The sequence below is a fragment of the Lingula anatina genome, chromosome 3 (genome assembly GCF_051362555.1).
Source record: "Lingula anatina isolate TDL-2025a chromosome 3, LinAna3.0, whole genome shotgun sequence".
Classification (NCBI taxonomy): domain Eukaryota; kingdom Metazoa; phylum Brachiopoda; class Lingulata; order Lingulida; family Lingulidae; genus Lingula; species Lingula anatina.
The window spans coordinates 27,704,311-27,722,749 of record NC_141769.1 but is presented as its reverse complement, the minus strand read 5'-3'; the positions used below and the strand labels follow the sequence as shown (position 1 = coordinate 27,722,749).

Sequence of the window (18,439 nt, the reverse complement as noted above, 5' to 3'; positions counted from 1 at the left end):
TAAGTGTATGTAAAGAACCCAGCAAGGCATATCAACAAGTCTTTTAGACATTTATTTTTAAATTGCAAAGCGAGTCAACATTAAATGCCCCTTCACTTAAACCTCAATCATTTAACAATATACAGATGTACGCTATTTATCCCTTTTTAATATAAAAACAAGATTTTTGTAGCTTCTTAGAATGTCATCAGCTAACAAAAAATGGTGATGCCGTACGGAAAAGTTCTTTTCTAGTTAAAACATAATTAAGACATACTTGGTAATTATTACTGGCGTGAATATAGACATATAAAATGCTAAATACTCAGTTAATTAACTGATTTCGTCAAACACGTCTTGTTATAGATAAACCAGATAAACGTCAATATATGAAATGAGATATAAAAATACCAACTAATAATATAAAAACATCAAGCATTCAAAGATCATGAATAATGTAAAAGCCACCTGTCTAATATCATCAGTGAAAACCTAAATTATTTAGAGGTGCAAAATAGCAAAAGTTAGATGGAAATTATATACACAATGTATAACGAGAAAACACTCTTAAGAAACATCACAGGGGAATGGAAACATTTTCGGTGCATATGGCGTTAAAATATGTAAGGATGAAAAGATACACATTCCACCATATCAATCTTTTAAAGGCGGGAATGACATTTAGAACGACAAATTTACAAGAACCATCCCTATACCTTTAGATTTGTAAATTCTGGCATGACAAACCACGAAGTAAACGTAGACTCATGTGTGAGTGCATAATGATCATTAGTTTAACGCCTAGTATAATTATCATACGCTTAGTCTATAATTACACAGGTGTCCCTGTTAAAAAGTAGTACAAACGTTCTGCAGTAATCACTGGTAGCGATGTGCTTTACAGCATTGAAAAAAATCACAACTATCCACCGTAAGACTTTGTAGCACGCAGGGTTTTTCAAACCACTACTTAACATATAATCTGTTCGAGTTATATAGTCTGTGTAAACATCATAAGCCAACAAAAAACATTAGGCATTTCATTATCTTAGATAATAAAAATTACCAATCTACAACTTGGTAAAAGAGTGATCAATTATAAAAAAATTGAAATGAATATTATTGCGCAAGATGGCACAGAGTTAAAATGAAATCTCATGCTCAAGTTCATATATGAGCTAGGACGACTGGTTATGTTTTGTGCATTAAATGACAAACCATAAACTGCTGATTTTACTGTGATATACTTATGAAAGACACTGCTCTAAATGAAAATTTTCTTACATGATACCTTCACTTACGCTATAACTGATAAACAACAAACCCGTCCACATTACACTTGCAATTAATAAAGCTGGTTAATCACAGTCTTGGCAAAAGCAGCGGCACACAAAGCTGAATATGGTCGCCACCCTTTCTTCTCCCCGCTTTCGTAATCACATATTCCTTGTATAACGAGGAAATTGTCCTTTCCTCTCTTCGCCAAAGTCTCAACCAATTCAGAATAATTTGAGCTGAAAGCCAAAGCACCCGACACTGCCGCAAATTGGCTGCGGAAGTCTTGGTGACGTATGATTGGGCGACCTGAGGCAATCGTTCCGAAACGCACGGTTGGTACATTTTCCGGGTACAAACTCTCAAAAGCTCTCGGGGGTTTAGGGTGTTGAACCCGTACCACTTCGCCATCTTCCATTTTGTAAAAGAGGCGATCAGATTTGACTGAAGGTCTTTGGAAAGCAGAGTCTTCACTGTGGAGGGTTTCCTGTCCCGCAAAAATGTGTTCTTCCCAAGGCCTTTCACGTGCTGAAAGATGCTCTGCCATTGATTTAAGGCGTTTGACAACGGACTTCATGGAGTAGTCACGGCTACCCCAAGAACGTGTGATGAAACTGTAAAATGAAGAAAAAGCTTTAGAGTTTTAAATAGATAAAACCTATTCGGTTTTCAATACAGGTATATTGAAATTTGACAATTCGCTAGAACATATCAGTAATGTTTGATGATGATACATTTTTATAGTCGATGAGCTAGTCCTTTTTCACTGTGTGATTTGACGATGTAAGGCTAAACATTATGAATGTTAATGCATACACTGAAAAGAATAAGCAGAAAATCGATATTGCTTCCATGTGCGACCTGGGATTTCATCATTTCGCTCTCTACTGGACAAAAAAAGGTGTCACTGATTCATGCACATTACACACACAATCGGCGGCCAAATGCATCATTAAAAGCCACTTACCGGAGTTTACTTCCATCTTCAGAAGCCGTTTCTAACTTATCACAGTGTATATAAACGTGGCCTTGAGATTCCCTGGCAAACCCAACGACAATGTCACCGCGGCGGACGTGTTTGTCAAAGTCCGAATAGTGAGGAACGCCTCCTGCCACACCAACTATGATCACGTTGGCTATTCTTCTAAATAGTTCTTTAAAATGAAAATAATTAAAATAATAACAATAATAATATCAGTTTTTAATCATTGTTTTAATCATTTTAGTACTCCAGGATACAAAACCACTGAACATGTTTTTTTGCCTACTAAATCGTGTGATAAGTATTAAAAAATTCTGCATTTTTAAAATTTATATCAAAATCGATTTGATAATTTGATTTCCCCTAGGCTGTAATACGTTATTGGTCACTGGTATGTTTGGAATTTAATTTTTCATGAAAGGGCTGACCAAACACAGCATTTTAATGCAGTGCAGATAATCACGTCAAGATTATTACTGAGAAAGGCATCGGTGTATACTAAAACTGGTGTGTACCTAAAAGTTCCTGAGATGCCTTTTCTATCCTTCCTTCCTCTAATGGCACGCTGGAGGCACTGGGAAATTTGGTGGAAACCACCCGGTGCCTGCCGATGTTACCAAAGGTGAAGACCTGAGCGTACAAAAGGAATATGTATCCATTAACTCACCAATTCATCTCAATGCCCTCGTCAACTGCAGTAGGTTTAAACCGAATTGATATTATTCAAGTAAACAGGTTTTAAAATTCAGTGGAGTGCCATGCTCTATTTCTAATAAAAATGCACATTAATTTTCTGTAATTATAATTCTATGCTGGAACTTCACTCGCACACTAAATGTGGCATTTTCTTAAATCAAAATCTCAAATCAGAACTTTATTTGTTCTCTTGTACTCAGGTGTATTAAGATGTCAGGTTAACAAACAGCTTCCTTATAGAGAGCATTAGCTTTTATCTTAGCTGTTGACCAAAGAAATTATTCATCTGAAAACTTCCCATTTTGTGATTAGTAGGCCTAACCATGCGTACAGGTAGTTCCAATACTAAAAACAGGTTTCGCGTTTCCCCATCTTTCTGTTGAATAACAGTTTAAAAAACTTTACCTGTGAATCACCATCAGTGGTGTACTTCAAAAAGGTGACCTTGTTATCAATCATAGTGTCTACGGCCACTTTCTCATAGTATAGAGTGGTGATAATGGCGATGGTTGGCTGCGCCTGGGACTGTATGGCAGGCATCTCTCTCACGACATGGACATCTGGAACATTTCATTACATTACATATAACAGCATATACAAAAGTAGATTAATAATCCCTGTTTCAAATACCACTTTATATGGCCACTGCGACCTAATGTTGATTTTCAATGCATCGGAAGATAATTTCTAATGTGGCTAAAATGCAAACAAATTCTCACAGATACATCTTTCATTTTGCATAGTACACAACAAATAAAAAAACAATCACATATGCACTACGTGTTGTCAATGTGAGCGCAAATCATTTCGAGCGCAAATTTTATTTTGTTTTAAAGCAATGCTAATGACATAAGCATTCAGTTAAAGATCTTCATTTTCCATACCATGTGAAGGGGCAGCCAGGATTATATGCGCGCGCATCCATTTCCCCTTTTCTACTTCCTTTATGAGTCCCCTGTCCTCCATTTCCTTCAGCATCACCACGGACATCATCATGTCCGTGGGTTTCGTTTTCATTAACCTAAACAAATGAATTAAATAAAAACTGAAAAAAAAAGCGAACCAATTTCGAACATGCAACATCCCGTTCTTCTCAGTTTGATTTGTACACCAGAGTAGTCTTACCATGCTGTAGACTTATGGCTTTATGATATATATATATATATATATATATATATATATATATATATATATATATATATATCAAGTGGAACAAAGTTATCACATACATGATGTTTTAGTATATTTTAATACTTTAAAAATAATATTTTAATAACTACATAGGCCTATAAATGTCAATAAGTCTTTTTTGCATTCTATGTCTATTGGTCTAATTCTGTAATGCTACCAGTTCGATAAGGTAAATGAATTTCTAATCATGTTTTAATGTCATAAAAGATTTTAAAGTAGGTATGTTTTTAATCTATGGTGTGGAGCATCTGTAGGTGTTGGAATAGGAATAAAGTCTTTGCAACTTGAACATATGCAAGAGAAAACTGAACATATATTGGATTTGTATATATCGTATTGCAAAACACTTTCGTCAGATTCAACCCACAAAGAGTGATAAAAACAGAAGAACTTGCAGAGGAAATATAACAAGAAAATAATCAAAATGCAAACTCTGCCATTATCAAGAGAAAAACTCATCAATTCCACAATTCACTTCTTGAAGACGGGGTGGTCATTCTATCAGAAAAAATCAAAACAATAAAGGAACCCTTCAAACAGGTGAGCAACTGACACACACACCACTAGGTAAAAATCCTAGCCTACCCTGATTCTATATAGATGAGGGCAACAAACTAGATCTTTCAATTATAAATAAGGATAGAGATGCATTGGCTCTTCACAGTGGAAGATACCATCTGTGACAAGTGGGTTAATTGGTCTCCAACTACACGCCTCGTTTGCGAAATTATATTATAACGGTACCATTGGATGACCCAGAAAGAACGAGGCCAATATTGCAGGAAGTGAAGGTATGTCAATCCCACAGTGTCCTTAACCTACCGATATTTATCATAAGACGCACTGTTGGTACATAAAATACTGGCACATGTAAAAGAATAGTAAGCACAAATAAATGACTACGCATGCAATGCAATAACATGGTATTCCTGGCAATGTCTTTAAAAGTGGGCAGTGGTGTTTTTACAGAATAATAAATATTAAATGCGTTGTTTTTTTTTATTTTAACAACAACGAAGCAAACTTAAAATACATATTATTTAATATGTATAGATCTCTAAGTTAAAAACTTAAAAGCCAATTATGCTCATGGACCTTTCAAAAATGGTTAAAGAGGTTAATTCCTAGTAGTCTGCAAGCCCAGTTCAAAATCATGTTAAAGTCAAACTAAAATCAAATTTAATATGTTCAAATGAAACCGACGTGCACGGTATATACTCATTGAAGTATCAAAATACAATGTACAGAAACATAATCGCTTTTACCTCAAGAGGTCCTTTGTATCCAAAGGATTCGGATAGGCATCCTCCAATATATTTAACATTCTTTGTTTTTTAGACATCCACAAGAGGCTAACTCGGGCCTGCTTCATGCGGTCTTCTTTCGTTTCTTCTTTATTTGGATCTACAAAGTAAATTCATACTTATATAGTTTAAATAGCTAAAAACACAAAAATGTACGCTGTAACACCTTGCTAAAAATACCTGTCTTCTCTCTGCTGCGATTGAAGTAAGCTTTAAATTTTACTGCTTCAATATCTTAAATACACAATAAAAATATACAAGAAGAAGTCCTGTTACATGTCTTTTTATGGATGTGATGGAATTACCTATATATTCTACAAATTCCCATTGCCCATCGGATCCCTCTCCTGTCGCTACCGCAAGGCAATTGACAGAGTGCATCTTCTCTTCCGGTATGGTCCATTCTAAGAAAGATCGCTTATACTTCTTGTTTCCTCTGCCTACTCTTATTTTGCCTGTAAAACAATTTAAAATATTAGATGTATAAAATGTTAGTATAATAATGCAATAACTAAATCTGTAAAATTTGCCTAGACAACTTTCCTTGGTAAAATGATTTTCTCTTTGATAGAGGAGCTGTATTTAAGGGGCCCTCATCAAAGCCTTGGTTTATATCGCTGTAATATCAAAACAGATATTTTAAGTGGGGACATTCGCTTCACAAATTAATTACTTTGTCAAAACGTTATATCCAAAAGAAGCATTCGAAATTTTATTTTAAATCTTATATATCCATCCATCTATCTATCTCATTCATTTTGTACAAAATCAAAAAGAGGACAACATGAGCTTTATCATACATACCTCCATCCCAACTGATCCAAAATGGTCGGAATTCCTGGGGATTTAACACTCCTCTGGTATAAGTTTCAGCATAAATAGCACCATGCCCGCCATGTCGAATCATCGACCGGTTGTTGTCCCTACCTCCAAGCTGAATTTCGTACGTTTTGCTGTCGGTTTCCCCGTATATTGAAGACAGGGCTATATTTCCGTTGCACCCTGCCCTCAGCCGGAATGTAATCCATGTTTTATCTGTCACCGGTACTTCTGGTAGGTACTGATAATCGTAAACCGCAGGAGTGAGGACGGTGATGAAGTTTTCTGAAATAGAAAGTAAGTTTGCCATGAAAAGAAAACAGACATAAACTGACAAATTTCTTGTTTTCGTTTGAAACTTTAAATAAAAATCTATTAAGCTAAGAGTAACTGCCACTCACCTATCAGGTCTAGGCCACCCTCACTTTCTGATTCACTAGGATAATCTTGATCAAACAGGTACTCATCTCCAGCGGTCTGCCTCCAACCTTTAAGAAATACAGAAATAGCAAAATACTTTCTTGCACATACTGTAGCTATCAGTTGGATTGCTGGTTTTCAGAGTTACACACTTTGGGTATATGTTAATTCAGAAGACTCCGTCCACAACAGGATGTGCATCAATTCTGTGATAGTACAAGTGATAATCAACGATATTCCACAGCAGAAAACATTATTTTCCTATTATGCACTTTCGATGTTATATCTAAAAGCCCTTGGTCTACTTAATCAGTTTTATGGCCATACCTTTATACTTGAGGAACTCCCACTCTGCCGCTGTCACACCCGAACTGACGCCCAAGTTCGTAATCTTTTGCCAGCTTTCCTTCGGCGGCTCCCATTCCAGGATCTTATCATTGCCCTTCTTGTACCCTCTCCCGATCTGCACTTTCGCGTCCTCCCAAGACAACCAAAATGTTCTGAAGTTGTCAGAGCTGAGGATCCCCTTACTGGAAACTTCTGCTTCAATACGGTCGTTTTGCTTGATGTAAGTCTTTTTGTTGTTGTCAGCTCCAAGAATGATCTGGTAAGTACAAAGGGCTACATTAGAAGTGCATATTTCCTCAAAGAAGGGTAGTTCAAAACTAACAGTGTGTATTTGAATATTACTGTTAGGCTCTTTTTTTTAATTGTTTTAAACAAACTCCACAAAAATATTTATCCAGATGTTTTGTTGCAAGAAATAGTAACTCATCTATAAACAGAAGTCAGTAGAATTTCTAATGAAATACTTATTAAAACAGTGGAGATATGGATAAAAATTCAGACTGTTTCTCATTATGGTTGTTCATCAAACATCAAATCTGAATTCACCGAGTATTTTGTATATCCAAGTCTACGTGAGAAAGAAAATGAAGCACCTGAATCACACTGACACAAACCTCATATGCATCCTTCCTCAGTTCACTGCCCCCAGTTTCTGAACTCCCTGACAGGGCCACTTTGGCTTCTTGGTCAGTCTTGACTCTGAACACCGTCCACTCTGTCCACTCCTCAAATGTCTCTGTCCATTCCTCGAAAGTCTCATATTCGCCATCTGGCTCGGATTTGGCGGAGATGATAGTTTCTAAAAAAAAATTTTCACGCATTTACAAAATCCTAAACTGCAACGCGAAATGGTCAAGCTCTATTTCTGTGACTATCTGTCGATACGAATTTTATAACTATTTTTAAAAACGACACAAACACACACACACACAAACACACACATACATATATATTTTTGTGTCTTTTTTGAATTCCGTCTATGACGTTATTGACAAGTTGGTACTGGTATTATGGACGTGTTATTTTCTTACCAAAGTATGGCTTTTCCTCTTCTCCTGACTCCGACACTTTTCTGCTTGTTTCTATGGGAACCTTTAATCCTTCAGGTGTTATATGGTATCGCTGTTCGTCTGTCGTCTGCTCAACAGTAGTGGTTTCAGTGGAGTCGGTCACATCACCTTAAATAATATCAATTTTGTCAACATTCTCCTTTTAATTGGAATACTGGGTATTAAAGCTTAATAAAACATCGTTATTTAAAAAGAAAATGATCGTGTGACAGTTGAAGAGAATATTTTGCAAACGCCCCTCATCAACTTTACTGCCGTTTAATTTTAACCAACTTAAAATTTCTGTTACATTTACCCAGTTATATGTTACACCAAGCAATAATAAACTATCGGGTCCCTAGAGGAAATTCATTAAACCACACAAAACACTATATAAAATGCATTTCACCAGCTGCGTGATATTTCCTTCATATACAAGAGGAGAGAGAGATACTGTCAGAGATAGCTTAGTGCAGTAACACTCACCGGTCACTTTGAGCACCTGCCATTCAGCCGTATCAGTACTAAGCACGGCCGCGGAGATGATTTCGTAATTTTCATCTGGTATTGGTAACTCCATCAGCAGATCAAATCCCTCAAACTTCCCTCTACCAACACGAAGTTTTTGGTCCGTCCAAGTTATCCAGAAAACATGATATTCAGTGTCTGATATTATATCATGCGTATCAGTCACCACTTTCACTTCTCCATTTTCGAGTATTTTGGACTTGTTGTTTGCGTCGCAGCCCAGAATAATTTCATATTTTCTGTTTTTATCGAGACCAGATACAGACGATAAGACAACATGGAGTTCCCCTTTTGATTTAACGTTGAAGATTACCCACTTCTTTTCCACAACTGTAGTTTCCTCGAAGAAATAGTAATCATCGTCCGGGTTTGTGACGAATGTCTCCACATTTTCTGAAAATGTTAAAAACTGATCTATGAATATACCGTTATCTCGCTGATCACTAATGACATGAAAAATTAATAAAAATGAATTTGAAGAAATTGCAAAATGGAATAAAGCTCTTGAGCTAAAACGAGAAAAATCTGTAAATCTATACACCAGTATGTAGCCAATTAATTGATCTAGCGTATATGTATAAATTTGAAAACATGTCTCTCGTTTACACAAACAATACTAATATTACTTTAAAATGTGATTGTTGTACCTGAACGGCTGTCTTTACAATTTTTGATATATATGGAAAAGCTATTGACAAATACTCTTGAACATGCTTAACATGTTACCTGGCTTGGGTTCTTTATTGTTTATCATGAAATTCAGCGCCTCTTTAAATCGCACTGACTCGTCGTAGGTCACTACTTCGGTCTCTTTTTCCGGCGTTTCTTTTGGTTCTAAAACAAATTCACAACGAGGAAGTGCGCAAATCATGGGTATTCAGTGCTTAAATCATCCAAGCAGGTATTTGTACTTGATTGCATAGGTAAAGAGGTCTATTTATTAATTAATTTTTCTTCAATCAACTGATTTTCCCGATTCTGGCACCATTACTATGGTACGGGATGGAAAGCATTGTCTATTAGCGTTCATGTAATGCAAAGGAGTGGGTTAAGTCAAACTAGGGATGCATTTGGTATACTAAAGGGAAAAACACCAAATTTAATAATTTCATCACTGAATTTAACACATTTGTAGCATGGTAATTCTGTGCATTTTGTTCAATCACACGACAAGGTATATCATGGATCAAAGCCGTTTAGGAATCAATGATACAACCCACGCACGTAATATTTACCTGCAAAATCAGGCAGTCTCCAAGACCCTCCATCCTTATCATCCACAGCAACTGCAACCGCATTGACTGGGTGTATTTTGTCCTCGGGTATAGCCCACTCTACCACCACGTCCTTCTTGACCTCTTGACCTTGCCCCATCTGAATTTTTGCTGAAAATGATTAGAGATTCAAGCTTTTAATTACAGACGTCGTTACTAACTTTATCAGTTTTTTTTCTCATTTTTTTTCTTATTTTCTTGTGTGTGTGTGTGTGTGTGTGTGTGTGTGTGTTGTGTGTGTGAGCAATCAGAGGGTGATGCACATAAGTATGTTTTATATGACATGACACTACTCGGAATCTAGGATGACTGTTTTCACATAACGGTTCATTAGAATTGGAGGCGTGTGGCAAATAGTTGTGCTATTCTCATTTTCTTTAGCATAACACATAGACGTTTGTTTGTACAAATAAATAAAAATTCAAATTAAACAATTTCTTGAATTTTTTAAAGGTAAAGGTCACTACCTTCATCCCAACTGATCCAGTAAGGTTTAAACATGTCTTTGGAGAGAATGTTCTCAGTTTCCACCGTCTGCTGCGTTTCTCCGCCTTCTCTTATTTCTGACTTGGTGTTGTCAGCGCCACCTATAACTACTTCATATACACCGTGTTGGACGTCGCCCGTCTTTGACGTCAGGGCCACCCTGGCGTTGCCCGCTGCACGGATGCCAAATACGATTGATTGAAATGTCTCTGTGGGGTACCCTTCAATGAACTGGTAGTCGTCTGCTTTATGAGTTCGCATGGTGACAAATGTTTCTAAAAATAAATTAGAGAAAAAGTAAACGTATCACAGGCCCATCTGTCATTACGTGTAAGCAGTTAGTATGATGTGGAGGTTTGATTTCATTCCGTACACTCCCTTTTTTTGGATAAATGCACGACGAAAATTCCTGATCCTATGTACAAAACTGCATGGCTCCAACTGAAATTCGTGAGATTTCTCTTAAATTGCGTCCATTAAGCTATAACATGTACGTGTTACCATTCTATATTTTTACCTATACGCGGTTCAGTTACGGTCACTGTCGTCTGCTCTTTTTGTTCAATCGTCTGCTCTGCCAGCTGCACGCTGGTCTCCTCCACTTCACTAGTTGTTACAGCTGGGGTGACCAACTCTTGCTCAACTGCAATTTCAATGAAAATATTTAAATATGACTAGTGAAAATGGCAGTTTTTTATGTTTTAACAAATATCTGAAAAAGAAAATAGAAGGACGAAGGCGCCATGACAAAAAACATCCTAGTTTGACGACACCTTCTTGACCAAAATTTAAAAAATGTCATTCAAATGCGCAGGATATTCAAACTGCCACCATACTATTTTCTCATTTTATGTGATATTTTACAAAAATGGCACTACACAGAACCATTCCGAATGAATGGCAAAGAGTCCGTCACTCCTTTTCATGGACGCGCATAATTTTGTTTCCTAGTGTACCAACCTGCAAACATGGGTACCATCCACTCCCCGCCTTCCTCACTGTCTACAAACACGGACACTTCATCTACCGACTGGAGCTTGCTCTCTGGAATCTCCCATTCCAAAACAGTCTGTTCGTCCTTTGTAACACCTTCACCGACTTTAATTTTGGCTACGAGAAAAAGTAGTCCCGTATATAAGTTCACTTTTAAATTGTGATGGCGGCATAATTCTCATAAATCTCGACAGAGTAACAATTGAATATATTCTAATTTACTTCAGAGCTTTATTCTCAACGAGACGTTTCTATGTTCATACATGACAAGAGCTGCGATAAACACTGTTTCATAGAAGGACATACCATCATCCCAACTCATCCAGAATGGCTTCATTAAGTCTTGGGACAATATAGCCTCAGTGGGCGCCTCCACAACTGTCTCTCCGGACTCTTGGATCTCAGTTTTACTGTTACTGTGGCTACCAATGACAACTTCGTAGGACTTCTGTTTCGTGTCACCGTGGACGGAGGTCAGGCAAACCCTGGCGTTGTCCTTCGCCCGGACACCAAAGACCATCCATTCTACGTTTTGGCACCCTGGGATGGTGCGGTAGTCATCGACCGGGAGGGTTGTTACCACGCTGTAGGATTCTGAAATAGTACCGTAGTGGAATGTAACATTTGGCAATAAATTACTGTGCTTTTAGCTTGAGGGTTTACCACCAAATGGTCTTTTTTTTATCCCAAGTAAGTATAGTTTGCACATCGTGTGTATATTTATACTGTGCATGAAAAAAGGTTGAATTAAAAGTGTGTGACAACAAATATTTAATAAGAAACAAATCGTTACAAAAAAAGTAATTTTATGACAAAGAAACAAGATCACCAATATCCTACCAATGTAATTTTTAAAAAAAACTTACCGATTTTTGGTTCTACTTTAGCAACTTCATTGAGCTGTTTTTCAACTTTCTCCCTTTGAGTCAAGTGAATTTCTTGAATAGAGATATGTTCTGCAACCTCTTGAGCCGGGATTTTGTCCTCTTCAAGTTGCAGAGTTTGGAATGTCACAAGAGATGTCTGGGCAAGTGTTTGTGGCTTCACGTGGCTAACGGATTCCTCTGCAAAAAAAGAATAAGATAAAAATAAAAATAAGAAAATAAAAAAAGCTTCTTGCAATATTTTGCCACAGATTCGTGATCAAAAATAGAAAAATGAACGCGTAGGTAATAATGATACATATAGTACCTAACGGCTTTCTTTTAAGCGAATCTAATAATACAACTGTATACAGCTGAAAAACCCGATAATATTTTAAAACCCTAATCTTAATTTCTCCTTCTAAAATCCATACAGAATTATTGCATATTTTTGCAAACTACAGATGTGATTCCTCATGGAAAAAGTTTGTAGGCATTACCTGTAAATTCTGGAATCTTCCATTCTGCCTTACTGTCACCCCCAGACGCTAGTGCTACGTGTTTCACAGTATGGCGTTTATCTGCGGGTATCTTCCACTCAAGGATGGACTCCTGAGTGCCCGTATCACCTTCTCCTACCTGGATAGTATCTGTGTAAACAAGAAAAAAACATGAATGCTGCTTTTTGTGTAGATTTATATAAGTTTACATGGATAATTATTTTGAGTCACTTTACAACATGAGCTTGATCATCTGTTTAACAATATCATGATCTCGATCGTTCCTTTCTGTAACATCAACTACATCTTTGCCAAAATTATGATAAATTATATATATATATATATATATATATATATATATATATATATATATATATATATATATATATATCACAGAATTCTATTTTCCTGGTATTGAAGATTATACTGTTTTAAAGTGAATGCTTTGATTCAAGTAGTTGTACTTTCAGATAATGAGAAAATTGAATTTTATACTGAATTTTATTATTAAAACGAGCATCAGTAAGGTTCGACCTTCTCACATCGACCTTGACACTAGTGACAGCTCAGTTATCGTAGTTAAAACCGTATTGGTTGCTGCGTACCGTTTTCCCAGGAAATCCAATATGTCTTGAAGATATCCTTGGACAAAATACTTTTGGTCATCACCTCCTTTTGTGTCTTCCCAGATTCCCGGATTTCAGTCTTGGTGTTACCCTCTCCTCCCAGGATGATTTCGTAACATTTCTGCTTCGCATCGCCATAAACAGAGGTCAGGCAGACACGGGCGTTTTCGGCGGCGCGGACGCCAAAAATGACCCATTGGTGCTGGAGGGATGGCTGATTGACAAGGAACTTGTAATCGTCCACGTACCTTGTGTACATGCAGCGGAATTTTTCTGGGTTTTGAAGAAAAATGTGTTTTCGTTGAAGTTGTATTTTCTGGTGAGAGTTATGAAGCAAAATAACAACGTATGGTTTTAGTCAATTCTCTTATATATAGTCTGATTTATAGTAAAATGTTTTTGCTAATAGTTATTTTGACTATAGGTCGAGCGATATGATATAAATCTTTAGTTGAAAAAAGGTGTCCAAATTTTGTGGGTTTTTTATATTATCCCTTTGTTTCTAAATGTAAATCTTCCAAACAATGTCCTTTTTATAATCATATAAGACTTTCCACGAAATAGACGATACAAAATCCCCAAGCAATTAGAATAAATAGCTATACTTACTGATTTTTGGTTCTACATAAACTATTCTTTCTTTTAGTGGTTCAGGTTTTTTCTTTGAAATCAGCTGTATGTCAACATGTACTACTTTATCGGTGACGTCAAAGATTGTCGGTTTTTCAGTCTCCAGTGTTAGAGACATGTAGGTCAAACAGGAACACCTCTTTACGTCACATAGTGGTACAGCAGCTAAAGAAATGATGGAAACCATGCAATGCCATGTGAACATTAAATGTGGAGGGTGACATTTACCATTTTGTATTCCTTCTAAAAAATCAATCAAATAAAATAATAATTTTACCTTTATGTATCTAGTTCACTTGATAAACCTGAATATGAGAATTGAATGAAATCTTGAACTTTTAGATATCTTCAGGGGTAATTTACAAAGCATTAAGAATTAATACTGTCTGTTTGGGTTAGGTGTCATCCATTAGTAAAATATACCATTTCTTCTGCTGCACGTATTATGCAATTGCATGCTACAATAAATAGGCGTATTTAAACACGGTGTATATTACTTCCACTTACACTGAAATTCAGGAATCATCCACACTGCGCCGTTCTCATCACCACTTGAAACAGCAATGGCGTCAACTCTGTGTCGCTTGTCCGCTGGGATATCCCATTCCAGGACTACTCTCTGGGTGTCTTGGTCACCTTCACCAAGTATCAATTTATCTGAAAAAGGCGAACTAATGAAATCAATTCATATCCGTCTTGCTATTGACACCAGATAAAAGTCTTAACACAAATGTTAAGTTAAGAATACTGTGTTAGGAAGCAACATTTTGGTTTAGGACACTGTGTTCTGGTCAAGATAATTTGAAACTATCACTGGATAGAAAGTGCTGAACTTTCACCGTGAATCCCGTTCAGTTACTTTTAAATCACCTTACCGTCACTCCAACTTATCCAAAACGTCTTGAAAACATCCTTGTTGAGAATGCTCTTGGTAGGTCGAATAATTTGTCTTTCTTCTGACTCTTTGATTTCTGATGTCGTATTTTCATCTCCTCCAATAATGATTTCGTAGCTCTTGTGTGCCTGGTTCTCTTCTACGGTGGCCAACACGATTCTTGCGTCTTTGGAAGATTTCAGACCAAAAACTACCCATTGGTGTTCTGGTAATGGCCATCCTTCCAAGAACCGATAGTCGTCTACTTGGAATATTGTTAGACAACGGAATAGATCTGAAACATATCAGTGATTGATTTTTATTAATAGTAAGATTTGCCTCGTCTGGTCTTTCATATACAAATTCGGAATTTGATACTGATGTCTATTGCTGTGATTTTTTCATTAACCAACACTAAACAACACAAGGATTCTCTTCTTACTTTGATGGTGAAATGGATGTTATTTTTTGTTGTGACTCTAAGGCGGAATAGCAGATTTCACCTATTTTTGGCTCTACAGCCACCTCACTCTCTTCCTCATCCTCGGGTTCCTCTACAGTATAATCCGTCACTAACTGGATGTCCTTGTGTACCGCTATGTTGGTGACATCAACAATAGGAGGTGCGTCATGTTCAAGGTGGAGAGACTGGAACGTCATGCACGATTGTTTCTTGATGTCCACCGGTTCGGTAGTTTCTATGTAAGAACAAAATACATAAATTCAAGACACTAAATCTTTTACCCAATCTGCCATCCAATTTTTTCCTTCTCCTTAGCAAGTTAGGGAGCTAATTTTGAAAACAATAAACCACGTTAGTGAAAATGAAGATAATATTCACAGTATATAAACATGTATGGCTTTTTTGACAATCCTTAAAAGGACATCTGACCTGAGTACTATTCTACTATTTGTACAGATCTCTCTTCTTCTCTCTCTCCAAAAAAACTCACCCTCAAATTCTGGTACCATCCATACGGCGCCATGTTTATCTCCAGCAGCCACCGCTACAGCACTGATGTGTCGCCTCTTCTTTTCTGGGATGTCCCACTCCAGAACAGTTTGCTGCTTGTCCTCTTCGTTTGCACCGACTGTGATTCTGTCTGTGAGTAAAAAAGGAAGAGAACGGAATAAATCTCATGTAATCTACATTTCTTAATATTCATCATTATTTGTAAAACGTATCGTTCGTTTGAGACTCATTTTCCGCATGCGCTGATGAACGAAGATTGTACGTAATAACTTAAATTTATATTATATTTATTTAAAGACGTTTGCTCACATTTGCAATGTGTGGTGCAATGATGTTCCTCACTTTGGAAATTACACTAAGTCATGCACCTTTTTACACAATTGTTAGTAAATATAACCGATAGCATTTTGTGACCTACCATCATTCCAACTGATCCAGAACGTCTTAAATATGTCCTTCGATAATATGCTCTCGGTCTTTTCGCTCTTCCGAACTTTTCCCGATTCTCTTATTTCTGTGGTGGTGTTGTTGTTCCCTCCAATGACTATCTCATAATTCATCAGTGCCTTATTTCCCTCTTCGGTCCCAAGGCAAACGCGGGCGTCCTGGGCTGCCTTGAGCCCGAAGACGAGCCACTGTTGTAAAGGAAGCTCGAGGAACCGGTAGTCGTCGACTGTTAACACGGTGAGGCAACGGAATTTTTCTAAAACATATAAAAGACTCAGATGATGGACCCATTATTTTTTTCGTTGTTTTCTTTTTAAAGTGGTTATAAACAGAAACATTCCAAGTTGTTTATCTTTAACAGTCAATGGTAAAGGACATTTGTCCTTACATGCATAATTATTATTATAACACTTGTATTGGCCTAATGTTCATTGATGTGAAATATTGACATAACAGCAAGATGGTTTGATGCTATAAGTATTATACATTTTTCTAACTACGCTTATCCAAAAGTAATAACAGAATACCTATTTTTGGTTCCACGGGTATGGTTTGCTCGGCTGGTACTGTTTCTTTCTTTTCCACAACCAGCTGTATGTCCTTGTGGACAACTTTGTCAGTGACATCTACCATAGGGGGCATTTCACTGGGTTCAAGCTGCAGGCTCTGGTAGGTTAGACACGACTGCTTGTTGATATCAACAGGTTGTTTCATCACTGGAAATGAGGACAAAATTCTTATTATTTCTAATTAAAATTTGTGCTTTTAAACATTTTCTTTCTGTGTCCCTATGTGTTATCGTGGCCCTGGGTGGGAAGCAGTTTTATCTTAAAGCAAATCATACAACTGAAAGAAGTAAACATTTATTTGTAGCAAAATTAATTTTTTTATCTAATTCCATAAATATATTACTTTTAATACATCATACAGTACATCATCATTCTTTTATCAGTACAGATGAGAGATGAGAACTAATCTGAATCATATTTCAAATATGCAAAAACGTGAGCATGTTACACAATTACCTTGGAATTCTGGAAGCATCCACACTGCTCCGCTCTCACATCTTGATGAGACAGCAATGGCGTCTATATCATGGCGTTTGTCGTCTGGAATATCCCACTCCAGCACAGTGCGCTGTGCGTCTTTGTCAGATTCTCCTAGGGTGATTTTATCTGGAAATATAATTATAACGATGAACATAAAGGTTCCATAGATTTTTATGGGAATTGATTTTTGTCGATTTATTTGGTAACTTACAAACAAATACAACTACGATTTTCTAAATGTCTTCAGTCAATATAGTATGATCATATATTCGAGTACACGGTCGCTTTTGATTTTTACCATTGCACCAGCTGATCCAGAATGTCTTGAATATATCTTTCGATAAAATGCTCTTTGTTGGTATCGTCTGCTGGGTTTCTCCATCCACCATTATTTCTGTGGTCGAGTTCTCATTGCCTCCAATGACGACTTCGTAGCTCTTACGTGCCTGGCTACCCTCCACTGTAGCCAGAACGACCCTGGCGTCCTTGGCTGACTTCAGCCCGAAGACTATCCATTGCTGCTCTGGGAGTGGCCATTCGTCCAGGAAGCGATAGTCATCAACGTGAAGGACGGTGAGACAACGGAACTTCTCTAAAATACAATTAAGTACATATTAGCTCAAATATCTTGTTTCACGGAACACGGATTTTTTTCTATATCGTTCTTTTTTCTTAATATGTAAGATTTTACATAAACTCAAATAAATCAAACATGTGAAACGTTGTTGACCTTTACCTATTTGAGGCTCTAAAGGAGCCGCTTCCTCCTCTGGCATTTCTTCTTTCTGTTCCACAACCAGCTGTATGTCCTTGTGGACAACTTTGTCAGTGACATCTACCACAGGGGGCATTTCACTGGGTTCAAGCTGCAGGCTCTGGTAGGTAAGACAGGACTGCTTGGTGATATCAACAGGTTGTTTCATCACTGAAAAGTAGGACAAACTTCCTTTTATTTGCCGGTATATATTATGTTTATTTACACATTATTTTCTGAATAATGGAATCAATTTAGACTAAAAGGAAATTTCACAATTGAATTATATTTAGCAAAGTGTAATTGTTTTGTTAGACTCAAATTCTTTGCCACCAATATAACCACGTTTAGTGCCTCATACAGAATATAACTTTCATAA

At 36.9% G+C, this 18,439-nt stretch overlaps 1 protein-coding gene across 4 annotated transcripts in view; it reads right to left on the bottom strand.

Moving 5' to 3' along the window:
* Positions 1 to 33: 33 nt before the first annotated feature.
* LOC106167937 (uncharacterized) overlaps positions 34 to 18,439 on the bottom strand; it is a 48,759-nt gene continuing 30,353 nt past the window's right edge. For all 4 annotated transcript variants that reach the window (XM_087007998.1, XM_087007997.1, XM_087008000.1 and 1 more), the window contains 32 exons: positions 18,043 to 18,231; positions 17,605 to 17,898; positions 17,283 to 17,432; positions 16,785 to 16,973; positions 16,229 to 16,513; positions 15,791 to 15,940; positions 15,341 to 15,535; positions 14,839 to 15,132; positions 14,471 to 14,620; positions 13,943 to 14,128; positions 13,313 to 13,606; positions 12,708 to 12,857; positions 12,211 to 12,408; positions 11,651 to 11,938; positions 11,312 to 11,461; positions 10,869 to 10,994; positions 10,333 to 10,626; positions 9,827 to 9,976; positions 9,318 to 9,425; positions 8,550 to 8,984; positions 8,046 to 8,192; positions 7,629 to 7,813; positions 6,994 to 7,270; positions 6,648 to 6,734; positions 6,232 to 6,531; positions 5,733 to 5,882; positions 5,389 to 5,527; positions 3,817 to 3,953; positions 3,338 to 3,492; positions 2,752 to 2,866; positions 2,222 to 2,408; positions 34 to 1,868 (listed from right to left, as the gene is read on the bottom strand). In XM_087007998.1, coding sequence (XP_086864124.1) covers positions 1,325 to 1,868; positions 2,222 to 2,408; positions 2,752 to 2,866; positions 3,338 to 3,492; positions 3,817 to 3,953; positions 5,389 to 5,527; positions 5,733 to 5,882; positions 6,232 to 6,531; positions 6,648 to 6,734; positions 6,994 to 7,270; positions 7,629 to 7,813; positions 8,046 to 8,192; positions 8,550 to 8,984; positions 9,318 to 9,425; positions 9,827 to 9,976; positions 10,333 to 10,626; positions 10,869 to 10,994; positions 11,312 to 11,461; positions 11,651 to 11,938; positions 12,211 to 12,408; positions 12,708 to 12,857; positions 13,313 to 13,606; positions 13,943 to 14,128; positions 14,471 to 14,620; positions 14,839 to 15,132; positions 15,341 to 15,535; positions 15,791 to 15,940; positions 16,229 to 16,513; positions 16,785 to 16,973; positions 17,283 to 17,432; positions 17,605 to 17,898; positions 18,043 to 18,231 — 6,698 coding nt within the window. In that variant the 3' untranslated portion in view covers positions 34 to 1,324. The remainder of the gene's footprint in view (positions 1,869 to 2,221; positions 2,409 to 2,751; positions 2,867 to 3,337; positions 3,493 to 3,816; positions 3,954 to 5,388; positions 5,528 to 5,732; positions 5,883 to 6,231; positions 6,532 to 6,647; positions 6,735 to 6,993; positions 7,271 to 7,628; positions 7,814 to 8,045; positions 8,193 to 8,549; positions 8,985 to 9,317; positions 9,426 to 9,826; positions 9,977 to 10,332; positions 10,627 to 10,868; positions 10,995 to 11,311; positions 11,462 to 11,650; positions 11,939 to 12,210; positions 12,409 to 12,707; positions 12,858 to 13,312; positions 13,607 to 13,942; positions 14,129 to 14,470; positions 14,621 to 14,838; positions 15,133 to 15,340; positions 15,536 to 15,790; positions 15,941 to 16,228; positions 16,514 to 16,784; positions 16,974 to 17,282; positions 17,433 to 17,604; positions 17,899 to 18,042; positions 18,232 to 18,439) is intronic.